General features: G+C 64.4%; 1 protein-coding gene across 2 annotated transcripts; it reads right to left on the bottom strand.

The window, feature by feature from the left end:
* Positions 1 to 601: 601 nt before the first annotated feature.
* APC2 (APC regulator of Wnt signaling pathway 2) lies at positions 602 to 21370 on the bottom strand. 2 transcript variants are annotated; one of them, XM_036100688.2, is made up of 15 exons: positions 21275 to 21370; positions 15170 to 15328; positions 14922 to 15012; positions 14614 to 14794; positions 13575 to 13683; positions 13383 to 13496; positions 12764 to 12841; positions 12500 to 12598; positions 11526 to 11913; positions 11070 to 11165; positions 8448 to 8587; positions 7900 to 7977; positions 7572 to 7688; positions 7050 to 7264; positions 602 to 5579 (listed from the first exon to the last, which is right to left on the bottom strand). In XM_036100688.2, exons 1-15 carry the CDS (start codon positions 21326 to 21328, stop codon positions 617 to 619), a joined length of 6882 nt encoding a protein of 2293 aa, XP_035956581.1. In that variant the 5' UTR covers positions 21329 to 21370; the 3' UTR covers positions 602 to 616. The 2 variants fall into 2 exon arrangements, with proteins under 2 accessions (XP_035956581.1, XP_035956580.1); XM_036100687.2 differs by having other exon boundaries at positions 13383 to 13499.
* Positions 21371 to 25608: the final 4238 nt, after the last annotated feature.

The raw sequence follows: 25608 nt of genomic DNA on the forward strand, positions 1-25608 counted from the left end.
CCTGTTCGTCCAGGCCGCTCCGACTCCCTAGGCGGCGCTGTCGGGGGGCGGGGGCTTTGAGTCGGGCTCAGCCGCTCCCTGCCCCCACACTCCCCAGCTGGGGCTGAGAAGGCAAACAAACCCACAAAGCCATCATTAACCAATTACCGGGCCTCCAAAATTACAGGCTTTGTCCCCGTGTAGGCTGGCCCCCAGCTGGCAGGCGCTTGCTTAATGGGGCCACCCTCCCCAGCCCCGTCCCCCACCTTGGGCGGGCTCTGTCACCTCCCTGCGGCTCCTGACGTGGGAGGGGCTCGCTGAGGCTTGGGCCAGCGGAGCTCGGGGCCCTGGAGCGTGCTGCAGAGGGTGGCCCAGGCTGGGAGGGTGGTCTCTGCGTGGGGGCCAGGCTGGGGCCACTCCAGGCTGGGACTGGAGGTCCAGCCGGCAGCCCCGTTCCCTCCAGAGCCCCCACAGCACGGAAGCAAGCGTCTATGCGTGAGATGTGAGGCCAGTTCAGGCTGCAGTGGGGCTCCAAGGGCGCGGGCTCTGGTGGGTAGATGGACCGTGGGACCACCCTCCAGGCAGCCAGACCAGCCCTTGGCCAGGAAAGGATGTTCTAGAAGGCGGGCCCTGGCCACTATTCCAGGAGGCTGGCGGGGGCAGCGGTGGGGGCTTTCTCTGCAGCCAAGTCAGTGGTGGCTGCCACCATGGGGCTGGGCACATAGTTGAAGGGGGAGACACGGGCTGAGCGGCTGGGGGAGCCATGCCGGCTGGCAGGAAAGCCCCCTGCAGCCACTCCCAGGCCCTCATGGACAAAGGGAGCAGAGGTGGGCGCCTTGGTGGGACCGGGCCCGTCCACATCGCTGCCAAGGAGGGCAGTGGGGCCGCTGACCGGGGCCTGGGGGGGGCCCCTGCTTTCCAGGCTCGGAGACGTGCTGGAGTTGGTCTTAGCGGCAGCAAAGTCCTCCGTCTGGACCACGGCATCGCTGGTCTTGCGCTGTGGGGGGCCGCTGGGGCCCTCCTCGGACGGGGCGCCCATCAGTGGCAGGGCAGTGGCGGGCAGCGTGCTCCGCAGGATGTGTGGAACGTCCTCGTCCCGGATGCGACGCCACGTGGTGCCCGGCGCCGCCACCCTTGGCAGCGGCCGGGCCTCCCCATCGCTGCTGCGTCGGGCAGCGTCGGTGGTGGGCCCGGGGGCGGCCGCGTCGGGCCTGCGGGCCACGCTGATGTGCGGCAGGGAGGCGTAGCGCTTGACCGTCTCGGGCCGTGGGGCTGGGGTGCGGACAGGCAGGCGGGACGGACTCTCGGAGCTGGGGCGCCGGGCCGGCCGCTCGCTGGGACTGGGCCTAGCCACGGGGGCTCGCTGGGGGACCAGAACCTGCCGGGGGGTTGCCCGCAGCTCGTCGCAGCGTGAGGAGCACAGGAAGACGGCAGGCAGCGCAGGTCGACTGCGGCGGGGTGAGCCGCCCTGGGAGGCGGGGGGCGCAGCCTCGGGGGCGGACAGTTCCGATCGGCGGCGGCGCAGCAGGCCCGGGGACTCCTTGATAAAGGTCAGCTGCCGCCGGAAACCCGAGCGGTCGGAGGCCTCGCTGCCGCTGGAGCGGGCAGAGGCCACGCGCACCAGGCCCAGGCGGCCTCCTCGGGCGCCAGGGCTTCCTTCAGCTGCTGCCCGACCCCGGGGGCCTGGCTCTGGGGCTGCCCTGGCCAGGGGTGGCGGCCCCCGCCTGGCTGGCCTCTGCATGAAGGGGATCCGCACAGGTGACTTCTGTGTCTTGTGCTGCTTGGACAGCAGGGCCCGTGTGGGTGTTTGGGGCACCAGAGATGCCCCGGGGCCGGGGAGGGGCCCTGCGGCCTGGGCGCCTGGGGGCGGCCTCCTCGTAGGGGGCTGGGAGGCCGGAGAGGCCGGGGAGGAGCCGGATGAGGGGGCCTTGGCCAGGCGGGCGGGCGGTGTGGCGCTCCTCTGGGGAGGGCTCCGCGCTGCCAGCTCCGAGATCTTGCCTGGCCGGTGCAGGCTTCGAGACCGCTGCTGCCCAGGGCTGGGGGTTTTGGCGGGGGCTGCTGGCTGCGCAGGACTCGGGGGTCCCATCTTCCTTGGTGCCATGCGGGGGCCAGCGTTGCCTCTGGGCTGGGCCCGGGGGGCCGGGCTGGGCACATAGATCACGGTCCGTCCCCGGAGCACGGCCGGCGCCCTGCACGCGGCCTTCTGAGCACCGCGCAGCTTCTCGGGGCCACCGGTGGTGTGCTGCGCCAGGGCCGGGTCCCGTTTCTCCGGCCTCGCGGTGCTGCCCGCCTGGCCCCCCGGCTGCAGCCGCCGTCCCTTCCTGTGCAGGGGGGGCTGCAGGGTGGAGCTCCCGGACAGCCCGGACCCGGACAGGATCGAGTCAGACCCAGACGAGGCCTCGTGGGTGGCCGCCGCCGCTGCCTGGTGCAGCCACGTGACAATGGAGTTGGCGCCCTCCTGGATGGCACGCCACTCGACGCTGTCAAGGTCTGAGGCATGGTCTGAGCTCGCCGCCTCGTCCCCGCGCTCCCGGGGCGCCTCTGCTGGCCGCTTGTCTGGCTGGGCAGCCTGGGGCTTGCGGCGCCGTGGGCCCGATGCCTGCAGCCGGCGCCTGGGCACCGCGGAGCCAACGCAGCGCCGGAGCAGGCCCGTCTCCGCCCGCAGGCTCGGGGGGCCGTTACGCGCACCCCCAGTGCCTGGCACCTTGTTGGCCGCTGGCTGGGGAGCATGGGGCCGGCTGGCGGGGGGCGCCGGGGGCTCAGGGGGCTCAGGCTCGCTGAGGGAGCTGGCGGAGGAGCTCAGGGAGTAGCATGGTGGTGTCTCGTCGGCGATGAGGCTGGGCTGGGCGCGGGCAGCTGGCGTGGCCTTGGGCGTGACCTTGGGCAAGGCCTGCACCTCCTTCCTGCCAGCCTGGTGCTCTCTCCTTACTGCACGGGGGATGGCTGACGCCCGCCGCGGGGGCACCAGCGCCTCGGAGGGCTCCTCATCGGAGTCGTTGTCGTAGAAGCAGTACACGGCCTCCTCGGTGGGCGTCGTGAGGCACAGTGACTGCGGCGCCCCGTCCCTGCGCGCAGGGATGGGGTGGGGGCTGGCCCGGTCCGTGCAGGCGCTCGAGGGCCCGCGGAGGGGCAGCTCCAGCCCCACCCGGCTCCCGCCTGCCCCCCGGGCCTGCTCTGTGCTCCGGCCCGCGCCCCGGGCCCTGTGCCTATGGCCCGTGGCCTGCCCGGCCGGGGCCTCACGACCTGCGGGCTTCTGCCTGTCCGAATGCCCGCCAGGCGGGTCCCTGGTGGGTCCCTGCAGTGTCTCATCACTGAGTGAGGTGGCACTGGAGAAGGTGACAGGTGTGCCCTCGGCGGAGTCGGTGCAGGAGTCTTCCACCCGGGCGGGGGCAGGCACCAGCATGTAGACGGGCACGGGCAGCGCACGGCGGCCGGGCACCAGGGCCGAGGCCACCTTGCGGAGCCGGGCGGGCACCGCTGCCCCCAGGCACTCACGCAGCAGCTCCAGCTCCTGGTCGGCGGTGGCCGGCCCCTCAAGGCAGCCCCCAGCCTCGTCCCGCCGGCGGTGCCCAGCAAAGTGCAGGCCAGGCCCGCCGCCGCCGCCGCCACCACGCTCGGGGCAGGCCGGGGGCAGCAGCCGCAGCTCCACGTCCTTCTGCACGTAGTGCTCGTGCAGGGCCAGCGCGCTGAGGCTAGACGCACACGAGAAGTTCTCGTCGGGCTTCTCCACGGTGAAGCGCACGCTGCCCGCGTCCAGCTCGGACGGAAGCCGGCAGCGCTCGCGGCGGTCCGCGATGTCCAGGAAGCGCTTCACGTAGCTCTCCCACTGCAAGCTGAACTGGGTGCTCTCGCGCTCGCCGGGGGGCACGGGCACCAGCGGGGGCGTCTTGCTGCGGCTGGGTGGCATGGTCTGCCCGGGGCTGTCGGGCAGCTCGCTGGGGCTAACCGTGCCGCTGCCCAGCCCACTGCACGGGTCACTGGGGACAGAGCTGGCGATGGACGGGCTCTCGAAACTGCTCAAGGAGCTCACCGAGCTGCAGCGGCTCAGCACCAACGGCGTCTCCTGCACGCAGTTCTCCGAGGAGCTGGACGGCGTGGTGTCCTCGACCCCCAGGCCCCGGCCCCTCTGGGGTGCCGGGATGGCCACGGGCAGGGAGGCGGCCCCGGGCCCGAGCCAGGCCCCGTCCAGGTCTGCCTTGCCAGGTCCTGCCTCCTCCAGCCCCTCCAGGGACGAGTCACTGTCCAGGTCCCCGGCCTCACTGGGGCCTGGGCGGCCAGCCGAGGACAGCGAGGACAGGGAGCTGCAGCGGGACAGGCAGAGCGGCCCTGTGTCTGCGACCAGCTTCTCCGGCACCTTGCTCAGGCCGTCCGTGGGCGGCCAGGCCTGCTTCCGGGCTCCGGGGGCCAGGGGCCCCATGCCCGCCCTGGGGTGGCCCTCGAAGAGCGGCACGTGCTGGTAGGTGGGCGACAGCTTGATGGTGCGCACGCGGGCGTCGGCGGCAGAGCCGTCCCGGGATGCCGGCTCCTGGCTCCCCGGCAGATGGAGGTCCAGCCGGCTGGGCCGCACCTGGTTGCACGGGGGCCCCTCGCGGTGCTCGGTCAGCACGGCCAGCGGGCAGGGCCGTGTGTGCTCGCGGGGACAGCGCCCGTCACCGGTGCTGCCGCTGTTGAGACTGTCGTTGGAGAGGCTGGTGTGGGCGGCCTTGAGCCGCAGCAGTGGGTGGGCACGGCTGCCAGGCTCCGGCCGCCTGCCCTCGGGCCGCCGGCAAGGGGAGCAGGACTGGGCCCGGCCTTCGCGCGGCACCTCCTGCCCGGGGTCCCCAGAGCTGAGGCTGAAGCTGTCGTCAGACGAGGTGTGCAGGGCGGAGATGTCCTCCACCAGCCGGTCGATACGCGCCACTGCCAGCGCCAGCTTGGCCTTGGCCCTGGCCGCCACGGCCGCCTCCCCGCCGGCCTCCTTCTCCGCCTCCGGGCCGCCGCGGCGGGCGGGCGGGGCGCGGGCCAGCGCCTGCCCCTGCAGGAAGGGGCTCCCCAGGAAGAGCGACAGCACGGCCGGGCTGGCAGGCTCCGCGGTGGCGGCTGCCGCGGCCAGGGAGGGCGCCTCGTCGTCGTCAAAGCAGCCCGAGTCCGAGGCATAGTCCCGGGCCAGCCCGTCCAGGTGCCGCAGGGACGGCAGCAGCTTCTTGGAGGCGGCGTCGGCCTCGGCCTCGGGCAGGCCCTGCTTCTCCAGGTGGTCGAGCGCCTGCGCCAGGTGCCGCGTGTCCAGCTCGGCCTCCAGCGCCCGCTGCTTGCGCACGTACAGGCTGGGCGCGCACGCGCCGGGGGAGACGGCCGCGGCCGGGCTCTGGTACTTGGCGGGCCGGTGCGCCAGCAGGTTGCGCAGGGCGGCGGCGCTGCCCATGGCGATCATCTTGTGCTTGGAGTGCACCAGGTTGCGCAGCATGCCCACGGCCCCCAGGTCCCACAGCAGCTCCTGGTCGCGCGGGCTGCGGGCGGACAGGTTCCAGAGCGTGCCGCAGGCGTTGCTCACGATGGTCAGGCTGTGGGACGTCAGGTGCTGGAGCAGCGTCTGCAGGCAGTTGTGGTCCCGCAGCACCTGTCTGCAGGGGGCGGGGCCGGGGCCGGGGGCGGGGGCGGGGGCGGGCACGTCAGGCCAGCGCCGGCCCCGCCCCGCCCCGCCCCGCCCCGCCCGCCCGCCGGGACAGGGGGCCGGACTTAGCCAACACCGAGACAAGGCGCCAAAGTAACTTTACATTTCAGAAGACGGAATACATATTTACTAAAATATACATATTAAAGGGCGCCTGGGTGGCTCAGTTGGTTAAGCGTCTGCCTTCGGCTCGGGTCATGATCCTGGAGTCCCGGGATCGAGTCCCGCATCGGGCTCCCTGCTCAGCAGGGAGTCTGCTTCTCCCTCTCCCGCTCCCCCCTCTTGTGCTCTCTCTCTCTCAAATAAATAAATAAAATCTTTAAAAAAAAATAAAATAAAATATACATATTAAAATAATAAATTAATACTATCTTTTAATGTAAAGTTGACTGACTATCTCATTTTAGCATAACCACATCTGGTAATATTTCGGATATACTTACACTGAAGGCAAGTCTTACCTGTTTTTAAAAATGCTAAGTATTGTTAATTAGCAGTATTACTTAGTAAATAAATGTTTTATTGACTTTAATAAATAAAATCTTTAGCACAAGTATAGCCCATGCCATATTTGGGATATACTTACACTAAAAATAAATGTTATGTATTTTCCTACATCAAAAACATTACTGATTATCATCTAATAAATACTACTTTATTTTGATAAGGGATGAGTACTTATTAATACTATTTATAAAAATTTTAATAAAGAATAATTATTTATAATTATAATTATTATTTAGAAAGTAATACATATTTGTATTTTTTTTTTTTTAAAGATTTTATTTATTTATTTGAGAGAGAGAATGAGACAGAGAGAGCATGAGAGGGTCAGAGGGAGAAGCAGACTCCCTGCCGAGCAGGGAGCCCGATGTGGGACTCGATCCCGGGACTCCAGGATCATGACCTGAGCCGAAGGCAGTCGCTTAACCAACTGAGCCACCCAGGCGCCCTACATATTTGTATTTTAATAAGTTAGTTTAAATTTTAGTATAAGTGGGCGCCTGGGTGGCTCGGTTGGTTAAGCTCAGGTCATGATCCTGGAGTCCCAGGATCGAGTCCCGCATGGGGCTCCCTGCTCGGCAGGGAGTCTGCTTCTCCCTCTGACCCTCCCCCCTCTCATGCTCTCTATCTCATTTTTTCTCTCAAATAAATAAAAAAATCTTTAAAAAAAATAAATAAAATTTAGTATAAGTGTACCCCAACAAGGTTTGGGATACACTTATGCTAAAAAATTTAGTCCCTAGGGACCAGTCGGGACGGTCCGTTCTCAGCACAGAGCAAGGCTTGTTCTCGGTTCGCAGCAGAGTGGGCTCTGCCCTCCCAACCCCGAACTGCACCCCGGCGTCCACCTCCCCGCAGTGCCCGCGCCCCAACCCCTCCTCGTGCCCCTGGCGGCCGCGACCTGGGAGGGGCTGACCTGTAGTCCTCGCGGGTGGCGATGAGGCTGGACACGTTGCGCAGGATGCCGCCGCCGCTCTCGATGATGGCCAGGGAGTTGCTCTGGCACTTGTAGGTCAGCGTGCTCACCAGGAAGCCCAGCGCGCCGTCCACCTGGCAGATGGCCGCCTTGTTCTCAGTGCTGTGTGCTGACAGGTTCCACAGGGCGCTGAGCACGCTCTTCAGGGTGGACTCCTGGACACAGAGCGGGGGAAGGAGGGGGTCAGCCCCACCCACGCCGCCCTCCCCGTCAACGTGTGCACAAAGGGCTGGGAGGAAAGGCACCCAAAGGACCTTGAGATGCAGGGTTGGAAGCCCCGGGTGTGGACCACCTGCTACGCGGTGCACTGTTTGGCTTGATTTCCCCCAGAGATGGGGAACTCACCCCCTCCCGCAGGTCTCCCTGCCCTGTGGCTGGCACTGAACAGCCCTGGCCACTCCCTCTTCCCGCGGCCGGGGTGAGCCCCTCCCGCCCCCAGCCCCAGCTCCAGCTGGCGCCCACCTTGGAGGCTCGCAGAACACACTGCATCAGAGCAGTCATGCTGCCGACCTCCCTCAGCACCTTCTTGCTGTTGATGTCGGCCCGCCAGGACAGGTTGCGCAGGATGCTGGACACCACCTGGGCCGGGGCAGAGAAGGGGCAAGGTGGACCTAGGGCCCAGGCTCCCATCCTCCACCCCTGCGCCAGGCGGGGCTGGGGACAGACAGGACGCCCCTCACTGGAGACCCACCATACCCAGGGGAGAGGGCGCCTTGCTGGCAGAAAGGCCTCAGGCAGTGGGACACCCTGCAGGGCGCTCCTGGCGCCACGGCCCACGCCAGCCAGGTACCTGGTGGAGCTCCTCGCTCTCGGAAGCCAGCTGGGCCACAATGGCCTCCATGCAGCCCCGGCGGGCACACAGCGTGGCCTGTTGGTGTGAGAGAGGGAAGTCCTGTCATGCCAGGCAGGGCAGGGGGCATGAAGCAGACCACCCCCACCTCCAGGCTCCCTCCTCTGCTCACTGAGCACCTACTGTGTGCTAGAGCCAGCCCCCACCCTCACTGCCGAGTGTTGCGGGGGAGGGACAGCTGTCACCCTGTTGCTCCGTCGAGGAAACTGAGGCCCAGACCAGCACGGACACCCAGCCCCCCGGTCCAGAGGCCCCATTCTCAGCAGCATTGGCCCCAGAGCAGCCGACAGGATGGTGGCCTGGCAGATCGCATCCAGACACCAGCCTTCTGGGCCCCACCAGCCCTCTCTGAGCCTCAGTCTACCCGCCTGTAAGTTGGGGACAACTGTCCCCACCTCTCAGGGCTGTTTTGAGGCTGGGGTGAGGGAGAGGGAGGCTCGAACCGGGAGAGCGCTGACCCTGCCCCCCCTCTGGCCGGCCCCAGGCACCTTGTTGGCGACATCCCCAAAGGTGAGGTTGGTGAGGGTCATGCCAGCATATCGGCGTAGGGCGAGGTTGAGCGGGTCCCGCGTCATCTTGTGCATCTCGTAGTCAACCTGCAGCAAGTCCGCTACGGCCTGCAGCCCACCTGCGGGGGCGCGGGGAGGGGCTTGGCGCGGCTGCGGACAGGTGGGGGGCCCTGCCCACTGCCGGGCACCCCAAACCACCCACCTGCCTTCTTCCCGGCCTCAGATGCCCTCTGCTCCCTCCCACCCACACCTGCCCTGCTCAGGTCCCCCTCCCCAGCCTCCAGGGCTCCTCGCCAGCTCCCAGGCCTTTGCACGGCTGTTCCCTCTGCCCGGAATGCTCTCCCCTGCTATTTGCCCAGGTTCCTGTCTCTACTCCCAGCTCAAGTCACTTTCTCAGGGAAGTCCCCCAACATCCCACATGAGAATTCCCTCCGGACCACGAGCCACGGAGGGCAGGTTGTGGATGGCCCGTGCTCAGGAGCTACTGTGGGGGAAAACGAATCGGGGGAAATGGTCAGTATGGAGAGAAGGGAACGCAGCAGCAACACAAGCATGAGAAGCCCCATCTCCACCATCTCCCCATCGCAACGATGATGGGGGCGATGCCAGCGTCCCTGGGGCAGGAAGTTAGCAGCACGCATCTAAAAACTTCCAAAGTACACCTGCCACATGTTCAAGCAGCATGGCTCACAGCGGCCGAAAGGTGGACACAGTGTGTCCGTCCACAATGCAACATTCCTCAGCCGTGAAAAGGCGGGACGCTCTGACACCTGCTACCGCATGGGCGGACCCCGAAGACTTTCTGCTTGAGGGTGTTTACGTGAAATAAGCCAGACCCTGAAGGACACATCCCGCAGGATCCCACTCCCAGGAGGTCCCCAGAGGAGTCCCGTCCACACAGACAGAGAGGAGAGGGTGGGAGCCGGGGCTGGGGCGGGGGGTGGGGAGTCCGTGCTTCGTGAGGACAGAGTCTCCGTGTGGGGAGATGGAACGTTCTGGAGACGGAGGGTGGGGGTGACAACAGGACGGTGTGAGTGTGCTTCATGCCGCTGAGCTGTGCACTTAGAGACGGTTATGATGGCAAATCTTATGTACATTCTACCACAATTTAATTTCTTTGTAAGTAAGCTCTACACCCAACGTGGAGCTTGAACTCACGACCCTCAGGTTAAGAGTCACACACTACTGACTGAGCCAGCCGGGCACCCCTAAAAATTTTAGTACATAATTATAAGTTATTTCAGGGGATGCTTCCAAGGCCTTTCACGCTCCTGAACGTGGAAACCCCGCTGCTGGAAACCCACAGGAAGGACACGAACAAGAACAGGCAGACAGTGCTGTGAACTCAGCTGTGGGTGGGACCACCTGGCTAGGGGGTCCTGGCGGACATGGCATGCAAGTGTTTTGCCCTTGGGACCCCTGTATCCTCCAAACGTTTTTGAGGACCCCCAAAGAGACTCTGTTCCTGTGGGTGAGAGCTGTGCATACGCACCCTGCTGGAAATTAAAATGAAGCCTTTTTAAACCCCAGAACATACAGCCTGGTGGTCCTCAGAGTAGGAGCGTCTGGAAAACGCCCAAGAGAAGACCGGGGTGGGAGATGCAAATCACATTTTGTGTCCTTATCAAAAGAACTGCAACCTTGGGGACCTCTTAGAAGGGCCTCAGGAACCCTCAGGGGTCCCTGGGCCACACTTTGAGAACCAATTTCATATGAAATTCTGTGTGTCCATAGTCCAGGTGTTCAAGGTCAGAGGGGGATACGGTGCCAAAAGAAATTCCCCGTGGCGGCCTCACACTGGCTGGCGGGAAGCACAGCCCAGGGGCACTCGATCCTCCTGGGTTTAGACTGCGTTCTGGGCAGGCGTATGGTGCACGGAGCGGACCGAACCACCTCCTCCTCTCCCCCCACGACAGGAGAGCTTCAAAGGGAAGGTAAGACGCCGCTGCCTGCGACCGGCTCCTAGCTACTGGGCACACGCGGTCTCCAGATTTGGGGTTTTATCTGGGTGGCTTGCTTCCTCCAGAGGGTACATTCCTAGCTGGGGGCGGGGCGGTCCTCAAAAGTGTGCACATTCGTAAAGTATCTGCTGGAGCCAAACGCCCCTCCAGATCACCTGCACTCGGGTGCCCCCCCCGGGGGCTGCGAGCACCCACTTCCACACAGCCAACCACAGGAACGGGGTCTACCCTTTGGGCGTTTTGACCACCTGCTGGGTGAGAAGTGTATCTCATTTTGTAATCACGACAGTGAAATTGAGCATATGGATGTGATGTTTGAGCCTTGCTATTTCTTTTTTCCATGTTTTGATTACTTGTATATGGAAAGAGATATAAGACTTGTAATGCCACAAACCTAAGATTTCACAAGGCCGACAGCCCCACCCCCCCACCACTACGCGGTGACTCTGATTCCATGAATTAAATTGGGTCTTTCACCTTTACTCTTGGTTTCCTCAGCAAAGTCACCTCCCTGTTCTCTGAGCCCCAGCACCCTGGTGGCTAAAAGCCGGCTCTGGGTGGAATGGGGGTCAGCAGCCCCCCCCCCCCCCCGCCAGTCGGGAGGCGGTGTGTAGTCATGGAGGAGGGAGGGGGCACTCACCCAGCTCGTTCATGGCACGGCGGTATTCCTCATCAAAGGACAGCTTCATCACGGCGCAGGTGGCCTGGCAGATCTGAGGCTCAATGGGCACCGGGGCTGTGGGCCACGGGGCGGGTCAGAGCCCTCCCGCTCCTGGTGGGTCCCTGCCCCTCCCTGCCTTCACCCCACAGGCCTGCAGGGACCCCGGAGCTTTTCAAACCGCCGCCCGCGGAGCACATGGGGGGCCCTCCCAGAGCAGGGCGGCCTTACCACACCTGTCCAAAGCCGGGACAGAGGGTGCTGCCCACCCCCGGGATTGCCGAGGGGGATGACGCAGTGCCGGGTGCTAAGTACATTTTGGCAGCGTTTTTGTCATGTATTTGTAATGAGCTGTAAAGACTAGGAGTCACCCCGCTTGCAAGGGTTCCCCGGGACTTAGCCGAAGTCCCCAGAAGGCCTCGGCCGGCACGTGCTCACCGCCGCCGTTGCCGCCTCCATCGGCGCCGTCCCCGGCCTGCAGCCAGTCCCAGCACGTCTCACAGTAGGCCCGGATCTGCTCCAGCACGTGCAGGACGCGCATCTCCTTGCGCGCCAGGCCCTGGTCCGGCTGCGAGAAGACGATGTTGTGCAGCGCCGCGTTGGCGCGCATGCGCGCATCCTTGGCTCCCGGCGCCCCGGGGCTCCCGTTCCGACCCCCCGCGCCAGCCTCGGCGCCGTGCAGGATCTGCAGCAGCAGCGGCAGGCACCCCGAGCGGCGCATAGCCACGCAGCTCTCCGGCGAGCTGGACATCGCCAGCAGGGTGCGGGCCGTGTCCTCCTGGTCGCGCGTCGCCAGCATGGACAGCAACCAGAAGACCACCTCCACCTAGGCGGGCAGGGGGTGGAGTCAAGGTGGGGAACCCCGCCCAGCTCACCCGGCCCCAGCCAGGGGCAGCCCCGCACCCCCGGTGAGCGGCCCAAACACAGCGAGAGTCCTGCGACCCCAGCCCAGGAGAATCGCTTGCTCAGCCCGACCCCCCTCGCCCTGCATCCTCCCGGGGGCCAGCGCACACACCTGGCGAGGTGGATGGGAGGCGTCAGCCAGCACTGAGTGCCCCCAGTTCCGGAGGGCCAAACGCCCACCCTGTCGTCCCTCACTGGGTACTCCTGGGGTGACCTCCTGTGTCTAAGGCTAGAGTGTCCCCCCCCACACCCATAGGACCGCTATCCCCCACCCGCCTTACCGGCCTGAGACCACATGCTGGCCCTGCCGGTCTCAGCACACACCCCACCCAGGCTCGCCCTTCCACACCTGGGGACACTTTATGAGACGGAGGAGGGAGGGTCCCCCACATCTGACAGAGACGGGGGAGGGACCCATCTCACCATGCACCTCAACCCGGCTGGCTACCCACACCCCTCGCGCCTCAACCCACCCGCCTGGCCCCCAACAAACCTGGATACCCCCTCACCTTGCTGTTGCCCGGCTGAGGGACACCATCCTCAGGGTGCGTGGGGACCTCGGGCTCTGGGTCCTCATCCACCGGCCCTGACTTCACCGCCAGCAGGGCCTGTGCGGAGAACGCCAGGCCCGGGGGTTCGACTGGGGAGCACCCCACGAAGCGCCCAGACCAAGACGATGTGGGTGGGGGCTACGGGCCCACTCCTGCACCCCGGGCAGGGCCCTGCCTGGACCCGTCACCACCCCGGGGCCCTGGCTCCACCCACCCCAGTACCTGGGGCTCGGTCTGTTGCACGCGGTCCTGCGCGGACAGCAGTTCCTGATCGATTTGCTCCAGACGCGAAGCGCGGATCTGAGCCCAGAGAAACGTGCACGTTGGGGCTGACCCCGCCCCGGCTCTGGCTCCGCCCACTCTCTGCTATGACCCCACCCACTGCCCAAACCACACTTTGACGTCTGACTCTGCCCTGGCCCCGCCCCTGGCTCTGATCCATCCTATTCCTCTATACGGCCCCACCCGCTCTAAACCCCGCCCTGTTACCTGACTCTGCCCACATCCCGGCCCCACCCATGGTCCAACCCCAACCCAGACTGACTCCACCCACTCCCTTCTTTGGCCCCGCCCACTCCCTGATCTCGTCCCGTCCACTGACCGAGGCCCGGGGCAAGCTCACACTCGGTTCCGCCCAGTGTCCGCCCCCTGCCCCCACCTTTCTCGGACTCTGCCCTCTGGGCCCGGCTCTGCCCTTAGCCCCCTCCGCCCCCCCCCCCACAAAGGGCTCTAGCTCTGGCTCCGCCCCCTGAGCTAGACCCCGCCCACGGCAGTCCCTGCCCGCCGGGTAATGCGGACTTCCCCGCACCCGCTCCGCGCCCGGCCCCGCCTACCGCCTCACCTGCGCCCGCTGCACCATCTCGTCCGAGGTGCCGAAGCGCTCCTCCATCAGCGAGCGGATGTGCTGGGCCTCGAACTCCAGCTGCTGCCGGATCAGGTCCATCTGCATCGAGAACTGCTGGGGGGGGCGGGCCGCGGTGAGGGCGCGTCCGGGCCCGAGCCCCCCCACCCCCGGCCCCCGCCGGCCGCTCACCGTCTCCACGTGCGGGAGCTCGTCCAGGCGCTTGGACAGGCCCTGCAGCTGTGAGTAATACCAGAGCTTCTCCTTCTCCTCCTTCTCGATCTCGTTCAACAGGAAGCACCTGGGGGGGGGGGCGAGTCGGTGGGCGCAGCTCGCAGAGGGGGGGCCGTCGTGCATGCGGTGTTTGCCTTGATGTGTAATCACTTGTTTCAGGGACTGGGGTGGGGGGGGCAGAAAATTAATTCAAAGGAGAGAAGCAATTCCTTTATAAGTTCTGGTCCCCGGAGAAAGGCTCTGAGGGGGCTGTTCTGCCCCCAACACCTCTCCCGCACTTGCTAATCTCCCTCTAGCCTGCAAAGACCAAGTCAGGCTCAGGTTGCTCCAGGCCCAAGTCTCCCTCTGAACAACCCTGTGGGGAGACACTGCTGTTCCCATTGTACAGAGCTCCAAGGTTAGGCTCTGTGTCTTTTTTTTTTTTTTCCTTTAAATAAAAACTTACTGACTTTAAATAATTTTGCCTATGTTCCATATAATTACAGGGCAGAAGTCTGAGGCTGGTAGGGGTTAGGAGACTCGCTTGAGGTCCCACAGCACAGCGCGGACAGGACTCCAAGCCGCTCCTGAACTGCCCCATCTGACCCCACACAACCCAGCTGAGCGGAGCTGGGCGCCTGGGCCCCGCTTTCCTCTGCTGGCCACGGGCCCGGGTTTCCTGGGCCACAGCCCCTCTCTCCACAAAGGCTGCCTTGAACCCTTCTGGCTCCAGTCCTGACCCTGGCAATGGACACAGCCCTGTCCCTGGCGAAGCCTGCATTCTGGGGACCCCTGAGGGTATCTCCTGGGAGCCTTCCTCTTTGCGAGGAACGCCCCCTCCTTTGTCCTCCAGAGTCCACTGGACCCGGAAAGGGGGAAGACACGCCACAAGCAGCGGGTGTGGGCAGGGTCGACTCAGGAGGTGGGTGGGACGCATGCCGGTGGGCCAGTCAGGGGCCCGGGTGGCGGGGGCGGGGCTGGCTGCGGGCGGGGCTTCCCGCCGCCCGGGGTCTCTCACCGTTCCCGGTCCAGTTCCTCCAGCAGCCGGATGGTAGCCCGGCTCAGCTCCCCAAAGCTGTCCTTAGAGGGCCCAGAGCCGTGGACGGGACTTTCTTCGGGGGTCCGCGCAGCGGGCTCGGGGCCTAGGGCCGGGGGCTGGAACTTGAGGTTGTACAAGCTGGTGATGTCCATCTGCAGGGCTGTATGCGCATGGAGGGAGGGGGCGAGGTCGGTGCCGCTTCCTGCCCCTCCTCCTCCCAGCTCCCTCCGGGGGCAAGCTGGAGATTGCCCCAGTGTGCAGAGGGGGCCCCCAGGCAGGGCCCTCACCTTTCAGCTGCTCCAGGACCTCGGTCTGCCCCAAGGACACCAGCACTCCGGCCTCCTGTTCCAGCTTGCCTTGTAAGTGCTTCAGGACCTCCTAAGGGGGGGCGGGAAAGAGCACCACCAGCATAAGCCCACTGCCTGGGCTGCCCGGGGCCACCCCCACCCTGAGATGCCCCAGCCGGGCCGGCCGGCCTCTAGGTCCAACCTCCTGGTGTTTGTGCCTGTAACTGCAGCCCCAGCCCCCGCCGCACCTTCATGCCGGATGTCTCCGTCTCTAGCTTGGACAGGTGGCTGGAATTGTCTTGCAGCTCCTGCCTCAGGTGGCTGTTCTCGGCCTTCAAGGCCTCCACCTGCCGCACCAGCTGCTCGTAGGGTGCCACGGAGCTCGCCATCTTCAGCTGCTGCAGCACCTGGGGCCACAGGTCAGAAGGTTCACCCGAGGGCCTAGGGAGGGCTGGCCCCTGATCCAAGTCCCAGCCCTCCCATCCAGTCCTGGGGTGAGTCCCAGCAGGAATGCCTGGTGTGGACCGCTGCAGGCCTGGCCCCGGACACGTGCGGCATGGCCAGTGGAGAGACAGATGGTGACAGATGTGGGCAGAGCCATGGGATGGACGTCGAGACACACGGCCCGAACGTGCCGCTTGGACAGGCCCTGCAGCTGTGAGTAATACCAGCATGCATGGCCGTCCTCACTGCCGGGCTCCCAGACACACGTGCTGACAGCCCAGGCCCTGACCCACAGAAACGCAGCTGCCCAGAGGGCCTGGGCAGACCACCCGCTGGCCCAACCGAGGGACAATAAAAATGCTGTGCCTGCCAACAAAAAGCAGCTCAGAGAGCAATGGCCAGGCTGATGGTGGGACCCCCACAGCTGGACAGCCGGACAGACAGACCCAAGCCCGTCACAGTCACCCTGGGGGGCTAAGATCGGACGCCCCGCCCCCACCCCACCCCCACCAGCAGCTGGAGCCAGAGCAGCTACCTGCCTGGCCCGGCCCCCCTCCGGTCAGCCCTCTCCCAGCCCCTGCGGCCCCGGCTGCCCCATGCCCCTTCTCCTGGCCTCTGCCACTGCCGCCCCTTCTTTGTGTGTGGCGGTCCTTTCTCACTCTGGCCCAGCCTCCGCCCTCTGTCCAGCTGGCTGGCGGCCCCGCCTCTCTTGGCTAGGCCCTCCCCAGAGCTGTCCCACCTCCCTGCCCCCCTTCCCTCTTTGTTCCCTTCCCATCAGCACTCGCCCCCTCCCTCCGCCTTTGTCTGAGGCCCACCAATGGCAGCCCATCCTCTCCTCCACCTCCTTCCTAGGAGCCCCCTCCCCAAATCAGCCAGCCCTCCCTTGCCCGCAGGGAGGTGCTTACTGCCCCCCTCACCTGGACACATGCATTCACTCACTCGCTCATTCACTGTCGTCTGTCTGCTCCTACCCACAGAACCCTCCCCACCCCACCCACCCTGGAGTCACCAAGGGCACGCTGGGCCTGGCGTAAGGGTGGGGAGATGGGGTCAGGCCATCCTAACCCATTGGAGGCCCTACTGTATGCCTGGCCCTGTCGTCCGACTTCCTGGTCACAGTCCTGAGCCTCAGGGACCACCATTAGGCTGTGCTCAGAGGAAGGAAGTGAGGCCAGGGGGCCACACGAGGCATGACAGGAAACCGGCACTGGAAGTACTCAGGAGTCCAGGCGGTGCTTTCTGGCCTCGGTTTGCCCATCTGAGCCATGAGAAGAACTCAGTGTGCCGGCCCCATCCTGCAGGCTGATGAGAGGGTCAGGCGTGGGAGTGGTCATGGAACAGACCAGAAGTCACAGGGCGGGTGGGACAGTCAGAACGGGAGACAGTGTGTCAGGTAGGGAAGGCCAGCTGCCTGGGCACCAGAGCTTTCGCCTCCCACCCCAATAGTGATCCCACCCACGGCTCCGTCAGGGGTCCCAGAGCTGGGAGTCATGCCTGGGGTCGTGGCTGGATCCCTGGACTGGAGCTGTGTCCTGGCTGAGGCTCCCAGGCCGTGCCCCGCCAGAAAGCACTGGGTGAGGCACGTCACCCCTGCACACCCCTCCCAGTCCCTCAACCAACCTCGGCCCCCTCCCTGAGCCCCACCCAGGGCCGCCTCCCACCCCCCGTTCCCCTCATGGGTGTCTTCGTGGCTGTTCCAGGCTGAGCCTGGGATACCTTCACTCCCCCTGCATCTTCATCAGCCTGAGCTTGGCAGCAGGGCCACCCACCAGACTCCCCCCTCATCCCAGCCCGAGTCCCCAGCTCCACGCTCCCACCAGCCCCTCAAGCTTTGCCCAGCTGCACCCTCTCTCCCCCAGCACCCCACACCCCTCCCATCCGCGCAGCCTCGCTGGCTTCCCACAGTCCACTCCTCATGCACAGCCAGAAGGAAGCTCTGAAAGTCACTGGTTGGACTCCATCCCTCCCCTGCTCCAATACCTCCCATGGCTCCCCAGTGCCCTCAAGGTAAGACCTGGTTCCTCCACATCCACCTGCAGCCACACAGCAGTGCTCTTCCGCCAGGCCCCTGCATGTGCAGTTTTCCACCCGGAGCACCCTTCCCGATTCCTGCCATCCCTCAAGGTGCAGCTTCCCAGGAAGCCCTCCTGCCTGCCCCTCAACCCCAGGTTGCGCCAGGGGACTCCCAGGAGCCTCCTTGGGAGCTCTCCACTGCAGAAGGGAAAGCACCAATAGCTGGGGGGTTGGTCTGATTGAGCAGTGAGTGGCCGAATTTCAGGGGAGGATGGCATAGATGTGGCCCAAAGAGGCCCTTCCTTCCCCTTCCTTCTATGCAAACCCCACTTTACAGAGAGGGAAATGGTTGTCCAGGGAGGTGTAGCGCTATCCCCGAAGCACACAGCAGGCCTGCCTGCAGACTGGGGGCCACCAGAGGGTTGAACCCCGTGAGTGGGTGTGTGCGTGGGGGTAGCAGCAGCGATGCAGGGGCCCCCTCCCTGGCTCTCAGTTTCCCTTCCGGCTCCACCCTGGAGGAACGGAGGCTCCGGAGTGCGTGCTGACAGGTGAAGCAGAGGAGGGGATGGAGGCCCCCAGCAGAGGCGGAGGACGCGCCCCCTGCCCTCCACCCAGGGAAGCGCGCCGCTTACTTTATCTCACCCGGGCTGGGCTGTCGGGGGCGCCGCGGGGCGTGGGCTCCGGGGCTCCGGGGTCTCGGCGGCGCAGACAGAGGGCTCTGGGGCGGACAAAGCCCGGTCCCGGCCTGGCCAGGCGGCGCCGCCGCTCCTGGAGCTGGGCGAGACCACCGCGAGCGAGCGGGGGAGGATGCGGGATGCGGGATGCAGGCCCCGCGGCCAATGGCGGCGCGGGAAGACGGACTGGTGCCATGGCAACAGCCAATGGCGGCCCGAGGGCGGGGACCAGCGGCGGCCGCGGGACGTAGCGCCTCCGGGCGGGTTCAGGGGACTGCGTGTGCAGAGAAGGGGGGGTGAACCCCCTCCAAGGGACGGGGGCGCCCCGAGGTCTAGGACCCCGTGCCCCCCGCCCCCCCCCCCCCCCCCCCCGCTCCAGAGTCTTAACCTCCCGCGGCTTGATCCGGAGAATTTGAGAGTAAAACATCCAGTCTTGGATGTTACATCAGAATTTGGGGGGTGGGGGGCAGGAGCCAGGCCAGCCCCTCCGCACGGATCCAACCAGGCCTTGTGCAGATGGGTGAGGGCGGGGCAGGGCTGAGGATCCAGGCTGGACCCCCCACCCCCCAGCTCCTGCCACCAGGGAGGGTCATGGCTGGCGTGAAGGGCTGAGCATGGGGGATGGGCGGGCATGCTGCGAAGCACTTGGGACCCTGACATTTCTCACTGTCTCCCTGGCAGAGCTTCTCCGTGGGCATCTGCCATGACTCCTGTCCACCCCCATATCGCTCGGTCTCTTTCAATCTCTGTCTCCCTGTGTCTCTGTCTCTCATCACGCTCCTATTTCACCCTCACAGAAGGGGAGGCAGAGGAGGGGGGACCTGGGGTCCCAGCTGCGGCCAGGCCTTACTGCCCAGACACATGCACGCCCGAAGGACGAAGGAGGCTCTGGGCAGGAGACGGGGTTTAGGGGGCCTGCCTCTGTCTTTCCTGGCTGGGAGGCCAGGGCAAATCGTTTGCCTCGAGAACCTGTTTCCCCCTCGGTAAGATGGGGAGGTGGCTGCAGCCTCACTTAGGGCTGGTGCAAGGAACGACGGGACAGGCAGCCAAGGGCACGGGGACCACACTGTTTTCTGTTGGGTTTACTGCAGGAGGTCTCGTGTGCCCGTCCTGGGCTAGCAGTGCTGGGGGCCCTCAGAGGAGCCTCCAGAGCCAGACACAGCAGTCCCCAGCCCGTGGGGCTTGAGGACGGGGTGCAATGGGCAAGGGGGATCTTTCTGGAAGCTGGGAAGGCTGCAAAGAGAAAGGGACACGGGTGCTTGGCCTCTTCAGGATGAATAAGAGTTGGCCATGGAAGCAAGGAGGGGAACAGCATTCCAGGCTGAAGGAACAGCATGTGCAGTTTCTGGAGCTGAGATCAAAGCCCTCTCAGGGGATGTGGGTTTCTGGTGGGGCTGGATCAGGTCGTTATGAGGGGTTTAGAGCAGGGGCAGTCCCCTGGAGGAGTCATGGGCTGAACTGACCACAAAGAGCAGGACAGAATGGGCAAAGCTGGAATCGGGGTGGGGAAAGGACAGAGCCCAGGGCCCCAGCTTTAGCTGTACCTTGATTCCCCTGCATGACCTTGGGCCTATCTCTCTCTGGCCTCAGTTTCCTGTTTTGTTGGCTGGGAGGTGGGTTGGAGAATCCTTGCCTGCAGAGAACTACATCTTACCTCCCCCACCCAGTCTCAGAGGTCACTGCTCCCCAGGCCCCTCTCAGGCATAATCTTAGAGTGGTCTAATGGCCAGCCTTGTCCTCATACATATGAGGACACTAAGGCTTAAGCCAGGAAGCACCCTGCTGGAGTTCACTCATGAGCCTCACCAGCCCTGGGGCCTGGAAGGCTGAGGGCACACAGGACTGAGACCCCAAGGCAAGATGCCCTTGTCCCCAAGACCCTGGAACATCATATCTCTGACAGCCCTGTCCCTCCTCCTCGAAAGTCCCTGACCCTCTGAATTCTTGAGCCACACATTCACGCATCACTGGAAATTCGAGAACCACAGAGACTTGGGAAACCCCACAGCACCCCAGGACCCCAGTCCCAGTCTTGGGGGAATGAAAGAGACCCCCCAGCGTACAGTACCCAGGCCTAATGGGGGACCCTCCCAGGTACCCTCCCTGGGACCCTCTGTGCTCCCTACCGCTGCTGGGCTCTCAAGAGGAAAGTTGCATCATGGGGCTCGCTCATCCCCACCCTCACCCTGAGACCGTCCCTTCCCCCCGCCCCCACCCCCATCCCAGCGTCTGGCCAGCACACAACACGGTCACTCACAGAGGGTCTTTGAGTCTTCTGAGCCTGACCTCAGCGTCAATCCCCACTTGATGCCCCGCCCTTTTCCACTGACCCTCCGCTATGCTAGGGGCTGGGGGTAGAACCTGAGGTGTCCCCCCCACTCAGAGCTGGGGTGGGGCAGAAGGAAGCAGGAAGGCACCAGGTTGTCATACGACCAGAGATGGAGCGCGGACTAGGGCCCTGACGGGTGAGGAAGGACTGCCACTAGAGATGGGGGATTGGTGGGGCCGTGCCCCCGAAACCCGATCCGGGGTGGGGCGCCTGACAGGATTCTGGGCCTCAGTTTCCCCGGGCGGGAAGGGGGAGAGCGAGCGTCCTGTCAGTACCGCGGACAGCTCCCCCATCGGCCTCCAGGCCCGGTCCTCTGCTGACGCCTCCGCCCGGCGCTCAGGCCCCAGCCCTGCTGAAGACGTGACCTTGGCCTCCTCGCTGCGCCCCCAGCCTCAGTTTCCTCTTAAATTGGGGATGTTAGAGCCGAAGGGTTCAGAACGATTACAGAGGCCAGCAAAGAGCTCGGGCCCGGTGGGATGCATACTATGAACCTCAGCGTCGGTGAATGTCGGAGTCGGCCCTACGCTGGGAGCCCAGAGGGGAAACTGAGGCAGTAAAAGGTGCAGGGCGTGGCCCGGCCCCTACCCGCCTTGTACGGGACGGACCCTCGGCAGGACGGTCCCCCGTCGCAGTCCCCCCGCCCCAGCTGCTCTGTGTGCGCGCAGTGGGGAGGGGTCGGGTGGGGGGGTCTCCCTCGGAGACCTGGAGCTGGGGCCGGCGAGGCCGCGCTTGCGCAGACCCGGGGTGGGGGATTCGCTGCGACGCGGGGGAGGGGCTCCCAGCCAGGCGAGCAGCCTGAAGCAGTTTCCCTGGCAACGGTCTCCGCGGCAACTGCGCGAGACCCCAGACCCGTCAAGCCTCGTGCGCGTATCGGAGCGCCCCCCACGCCCTACCTGGTCCCCGAAGAAGGCCGAGTGCAGCAGGCTCAGCAGCCCCAAGAGCCCCATGGAGCCGCGGCCGCCCCGGACCAGCCCGCGCCCCGCCCTCGGCCGCTCGGGTAGGGGGGGGGGGGGAGGCACGTCCGAGACTCCCTGCGCCTGCGCGGAGGGACTGCGGGGAGGGCCCGCTCCGCGGGGCCGGGGCGGGGACTCCTGGGCAGGTGGGGCGACCAACGAGCGGGTCTGCGGGACTTCGCCGGAGGGGGGGCGGGAGTCTCGCGGGACTGAGGCCTCGGAAGAGGAAGGTGGGAGCCTGGAGAGGGGTGGGGGCGGAGGAAGAGCGGGGAGGGGCTCACCGCGGGGCTGGGAACCCGGAGCGCGAGGGGTCCCAAGGAGAATGGAGCTTCGGAAGGATGGAGGGAGGCGCCGCCCTGCGGCCGCAGTCGCCTGCCCGCTGGGACAGTGGCCCGCAGCAACCAGGCTCGGGCTGCGCGCTCAGGCCGTTAGCCATTCAGCGAACATTTGCCGCGCGCCTCCTGTTTGCCGGCCCCTGAGCTGGGCGCTGGCTGCGGAGGGGCTTGTTGGCCCACAGTACACGTAGACAGCATCCACTGAAGTCCTTTAACCAGCATCCATCGAGCACCTGCTGTGTGCAACAGTCAAAACCCTGCTCGAGGGAAACGGACACACCGGGAGGAGAGGGAATGACAGTAAGTTGGCTGGCGGTGAGCGCGGAAAACAGCAGGGAGGTGAGGGCGTGGAAGGCTGCGGGGAAGGGCACTTGACAGACCCGACGAAGAGCGTCCCGGCACAAGGAACAGCCAGCGCAAACGGAGGAGGCAGGCGGGGACGAGGTGTGTGGGGGAGGGGTCGTGCAGGGTCCCGTGGACGTGGGAGGCCTTGGGCCCTTACTCGAGGGACCTGGGAGCCCTGCAGGGCTGCGGGCGGAGCAGGGACCGGCCCGACTCGGTGCTCACCGGCGCCCCCTGACGGCAGCGGGGAGAACAGGGCGGAGGGCACTGTGCTGGTCCAGGAGGGATGAGGGTGGGAGGTAGAGGGGAGTCCCGGAGGAGCGTTATTAGGAACTGTGGTAAGTCCCGGAAAAGCAAAGAACAAGCAGCAAGAGTAGAAGGGCGCTCCCTTGGCCTCTGCAAGCAGGTGCCGTGAATCAGTGGTAGGGTACTCGGGCAGAGGGCACAGCCCATGCAAAGGCTGGGAAGTGAGGACCAGCGGGGGGAGGGGGTGGATGCAGGCCAGCAGGGTCTGGTGGGACACTCGAGGACTCCGGGCGCTGTTCTACTTATTTCAAATTGATGAACAGGTGAGAAGGTAGAGAAGGGGCCAGATGCAGGACAGGCTCCCAAGGCAGCTGGCCAGCTAGGCGGGGTGTCCAGGCAGAGCCCTGGGGTGAGAGCTGCCTCTGACTGAGGTAGTGGGGATGGCAGGCAGGTTGGGAGAGTCAACTCTGGGTGTGGGGGCTGCAGCCCAGTGCAGCTGGACCGGAGGATCAGACTCAGAGGGCACAAAGGCAGGAATGGAGCTGGGAGGCCTGAAGGCAGAGCCTGGGCCTAAGGCCAACAGATTACGCAGGATCCTGCCCCACAGCCGGACACCTAGAGTGCCACCTGATGGCTGGGGTGTAGGTCTCAGTAGGACACCGTTCCTTCCGCTTGGAACACTAACAGGCATTGTCCCCCAATCATACCTAACTGGTTAATATAAATTTAAACTGCATTAAAATTAACAACGGTATAACCACTGACCACTCCCACCCTGAGCCCACTAAGGTGGCCTGTGGTGGCCATGCTGGAAGCTTCCAGTGAGGGTTAAAGGCCCTGAAGGTGGGAGACACCAATGCTGCTGTCCCAGGGAGGGTCCTGCTTGTTTTTATACAACACAAGAAACTGTTAGACAAAGGCCCAGTGGATTTGGTGCAGGCCAGTGGTGTGAAAGCACGGATGGTGGGCCCTTCAGTCCCAGGGCTGCCCACTCCCTCGAGCTGAGCGGGCACCAACCCCCAGCTGGCATTCACTGCCATTATTCCCATGCCCCTCAAGAGGAGGACCTCAGACACCTGTCTGCACGTGCCTTTTATCCCGCACATGGACCCAGTGGCCTAAGAACTGTCCAGTTGTATGGCTTTTCATGCTCAGGATCAAAAACCACTTTCCAGGGAAGGCACACATTTGCCTTTGGGCATTCTTCTCCCCCTTGCCAAGCTTATGTAGAAAATGTTTCTTCTATTCAATTTCATTTAATTATAAAAATTCCAGGGGCACCTGGGTGGCTCAGTCGTTAAGCGTCTGCCTTCAGCTCAGGTCATGATCCCAGGATCCTGGGATCGAGCCCCGCATCGGGCTCCCTGCTCAGCAGGGATCCTGCTTCTCCATCTCGCTCTGCCTCTCCCATACGCTTGTTCTCTCTCTCAATAAAATCTTTAAAAAAAAAAAATTCCAAAAAGGGGCACTTGGGTGGCTCAGCCGGTGAAGCGTCTGCCTTCAGCTCAAGTCATGATCCCAGGGTCCTGGGATCGAGTCCCGCTGGGCAGGGAGCCGCCTTCTCCCTCTGCCTGCCACTCCCCCTGCTTGTGCTCTGACAAAATAAAACAAAACAAACCCTAATTTTAAAAATTCCAAAAATAAAGATGAAAACAGGGAAGCAAACCGTAAGAGACACTTAATTCTAGGAACAGGGTTGCTGGGGGGGGGGTTAGGGGGGGTGTGGGAGGGGGTAACTGGGTGATGGGCACTAAGGAGGGCACATGATGGAATGAGCACTGGGTGTTGTATACAACGGATGAATCATGAAATTCTACCCCTAAAACTAGTAAAACCTCCAAAGACAAGACAACTGAGACCACAGGGAGCCCTCACCTTCCCCTGGGCCGGGTGAGTCTGAGGTCACACAGGCCTCTGCAGCTCCCAGGGACGGCTGTGTGCGTGGGGTCCACCCGTCTCTGCAGGCAGCAGCTCTGACAAAGGCCTTGAGACCACGAAGCGCTGGCCTGCCCGTGTCCCATCTCACACCCACCAAATCCGCAGAGCGGGCTGGGAGTTTCTGGTCCACCTCTCTGCAGTCAGACCAGGGTCCGGGGACGGTCAGAGGACCCCGGGCCCCTCACCGCTGCCATTCAGAGGAGCCCCTCCTGGGAGCTCCAGGCCCCTCCTATCAGCCCACACCGCCTTCCCCGGCCACCCTTCCCACCAGGCCTGGAACCAACAACGTCCACACGGCTTCTGTGGGGGCTTTAGAAACGAAGTTGAGACCAAGTATTTTGATTTTGCCAGTTCAGATACTTGGCCCCATTTCTTGCAGTACTGTGCTCTCTCTTGGGGCTTTTTAAGAGCGCGGGATCCCAGGGAAAAGTGGCGGACAGGCTGCAGCTACACTTCCGGGCCGTCTGGTCTCCACCCTGCGGTTCCTCTTGCCGAGCCGGGAGAAGCCCGTGCCATCCCGTCACAGAACCTGCCCTGCTCTTACTGCCTCTGCTACAAATCACAAACACAACGGCCCCAGCTTTCTAACTCAGCTCACTCCAACTCGAGGTAACGGTGTGAGCCCATTATGCTGCAACCCGGAGAGAGAGTCCAGAAAAAGAGCAGCCAGAGGGCACAGCAGTCACCACTGGGAGGAGTGGGGAGAGGCAGGAGGCTCCTTCTCATTCCACTGCCTCCGCTCCCCGGCCTCCCCTCCGGAGGCGTAGCCACCTCACCGCCGGACGCAGTAGGCACCTCACTTCCCAGCTCACTCAGGCCACAACCAGGACACCACCTCGCCCCCCCCACATACGGCCGTCAGGGAGTCCCAGGAGGTGCCGCCTGGACAGTCACACCCGGTCCACAGAGGCTTCTGCCCCCCGCAGCCTGCAGGCCTTCCCCGTCGGGAAGGAGACAAGTTGGAGCAGAAACACTTTAGGGAGCAGGGTTGAGACCTTTCATCAAATCCTAAGGGGGTGCTGGGTGAGCCCACCCCTGGGACACCACGGGAGACCCAGGGGACTCGAGACAGGCAGGCAGCACGGCGAGGGACGGGGTAGGTGTGCGCAGCTGGAGGGAGGGGAGAGGCTCGAGGTGTGCAGAGGCTCCTGGCAATCACTCGCTTCAGCTGTGGAAACCAGCCCCGTGATGGAGAACGTGGGAGGAGCAGCCCCAGAAGAGCATGGCAGCTCCCCCCGGGGGTCTGGGGCTGGAGGGTCGAGAGGCCAGAGCACAAGACGGCACAGGACCCCGGGCTTGTCTCAGGGTGCCAGCAATGCGTGCCCACAGCAGGAAACCAGGGCGACGACTGGCACAAGTCTCGTAGGACCCGAGGCCCAGGTGGCGGACACGAGGAAGGAAGGACGCTGGGAC

Source organism: Halichoerus grypus, chromosome 1 (assembly GCF_964656455.1).
Source record: "Halichoerus grypus chromosome 1, mHalGry1.hap1.1, whole genome shotgun sequence".
Lineage (NCBI taxonomy): Eukaryota > Metazoa > Chordata > Mammalia > Carnivora > Phocidae > Halichoerus > Halichoerus grypus.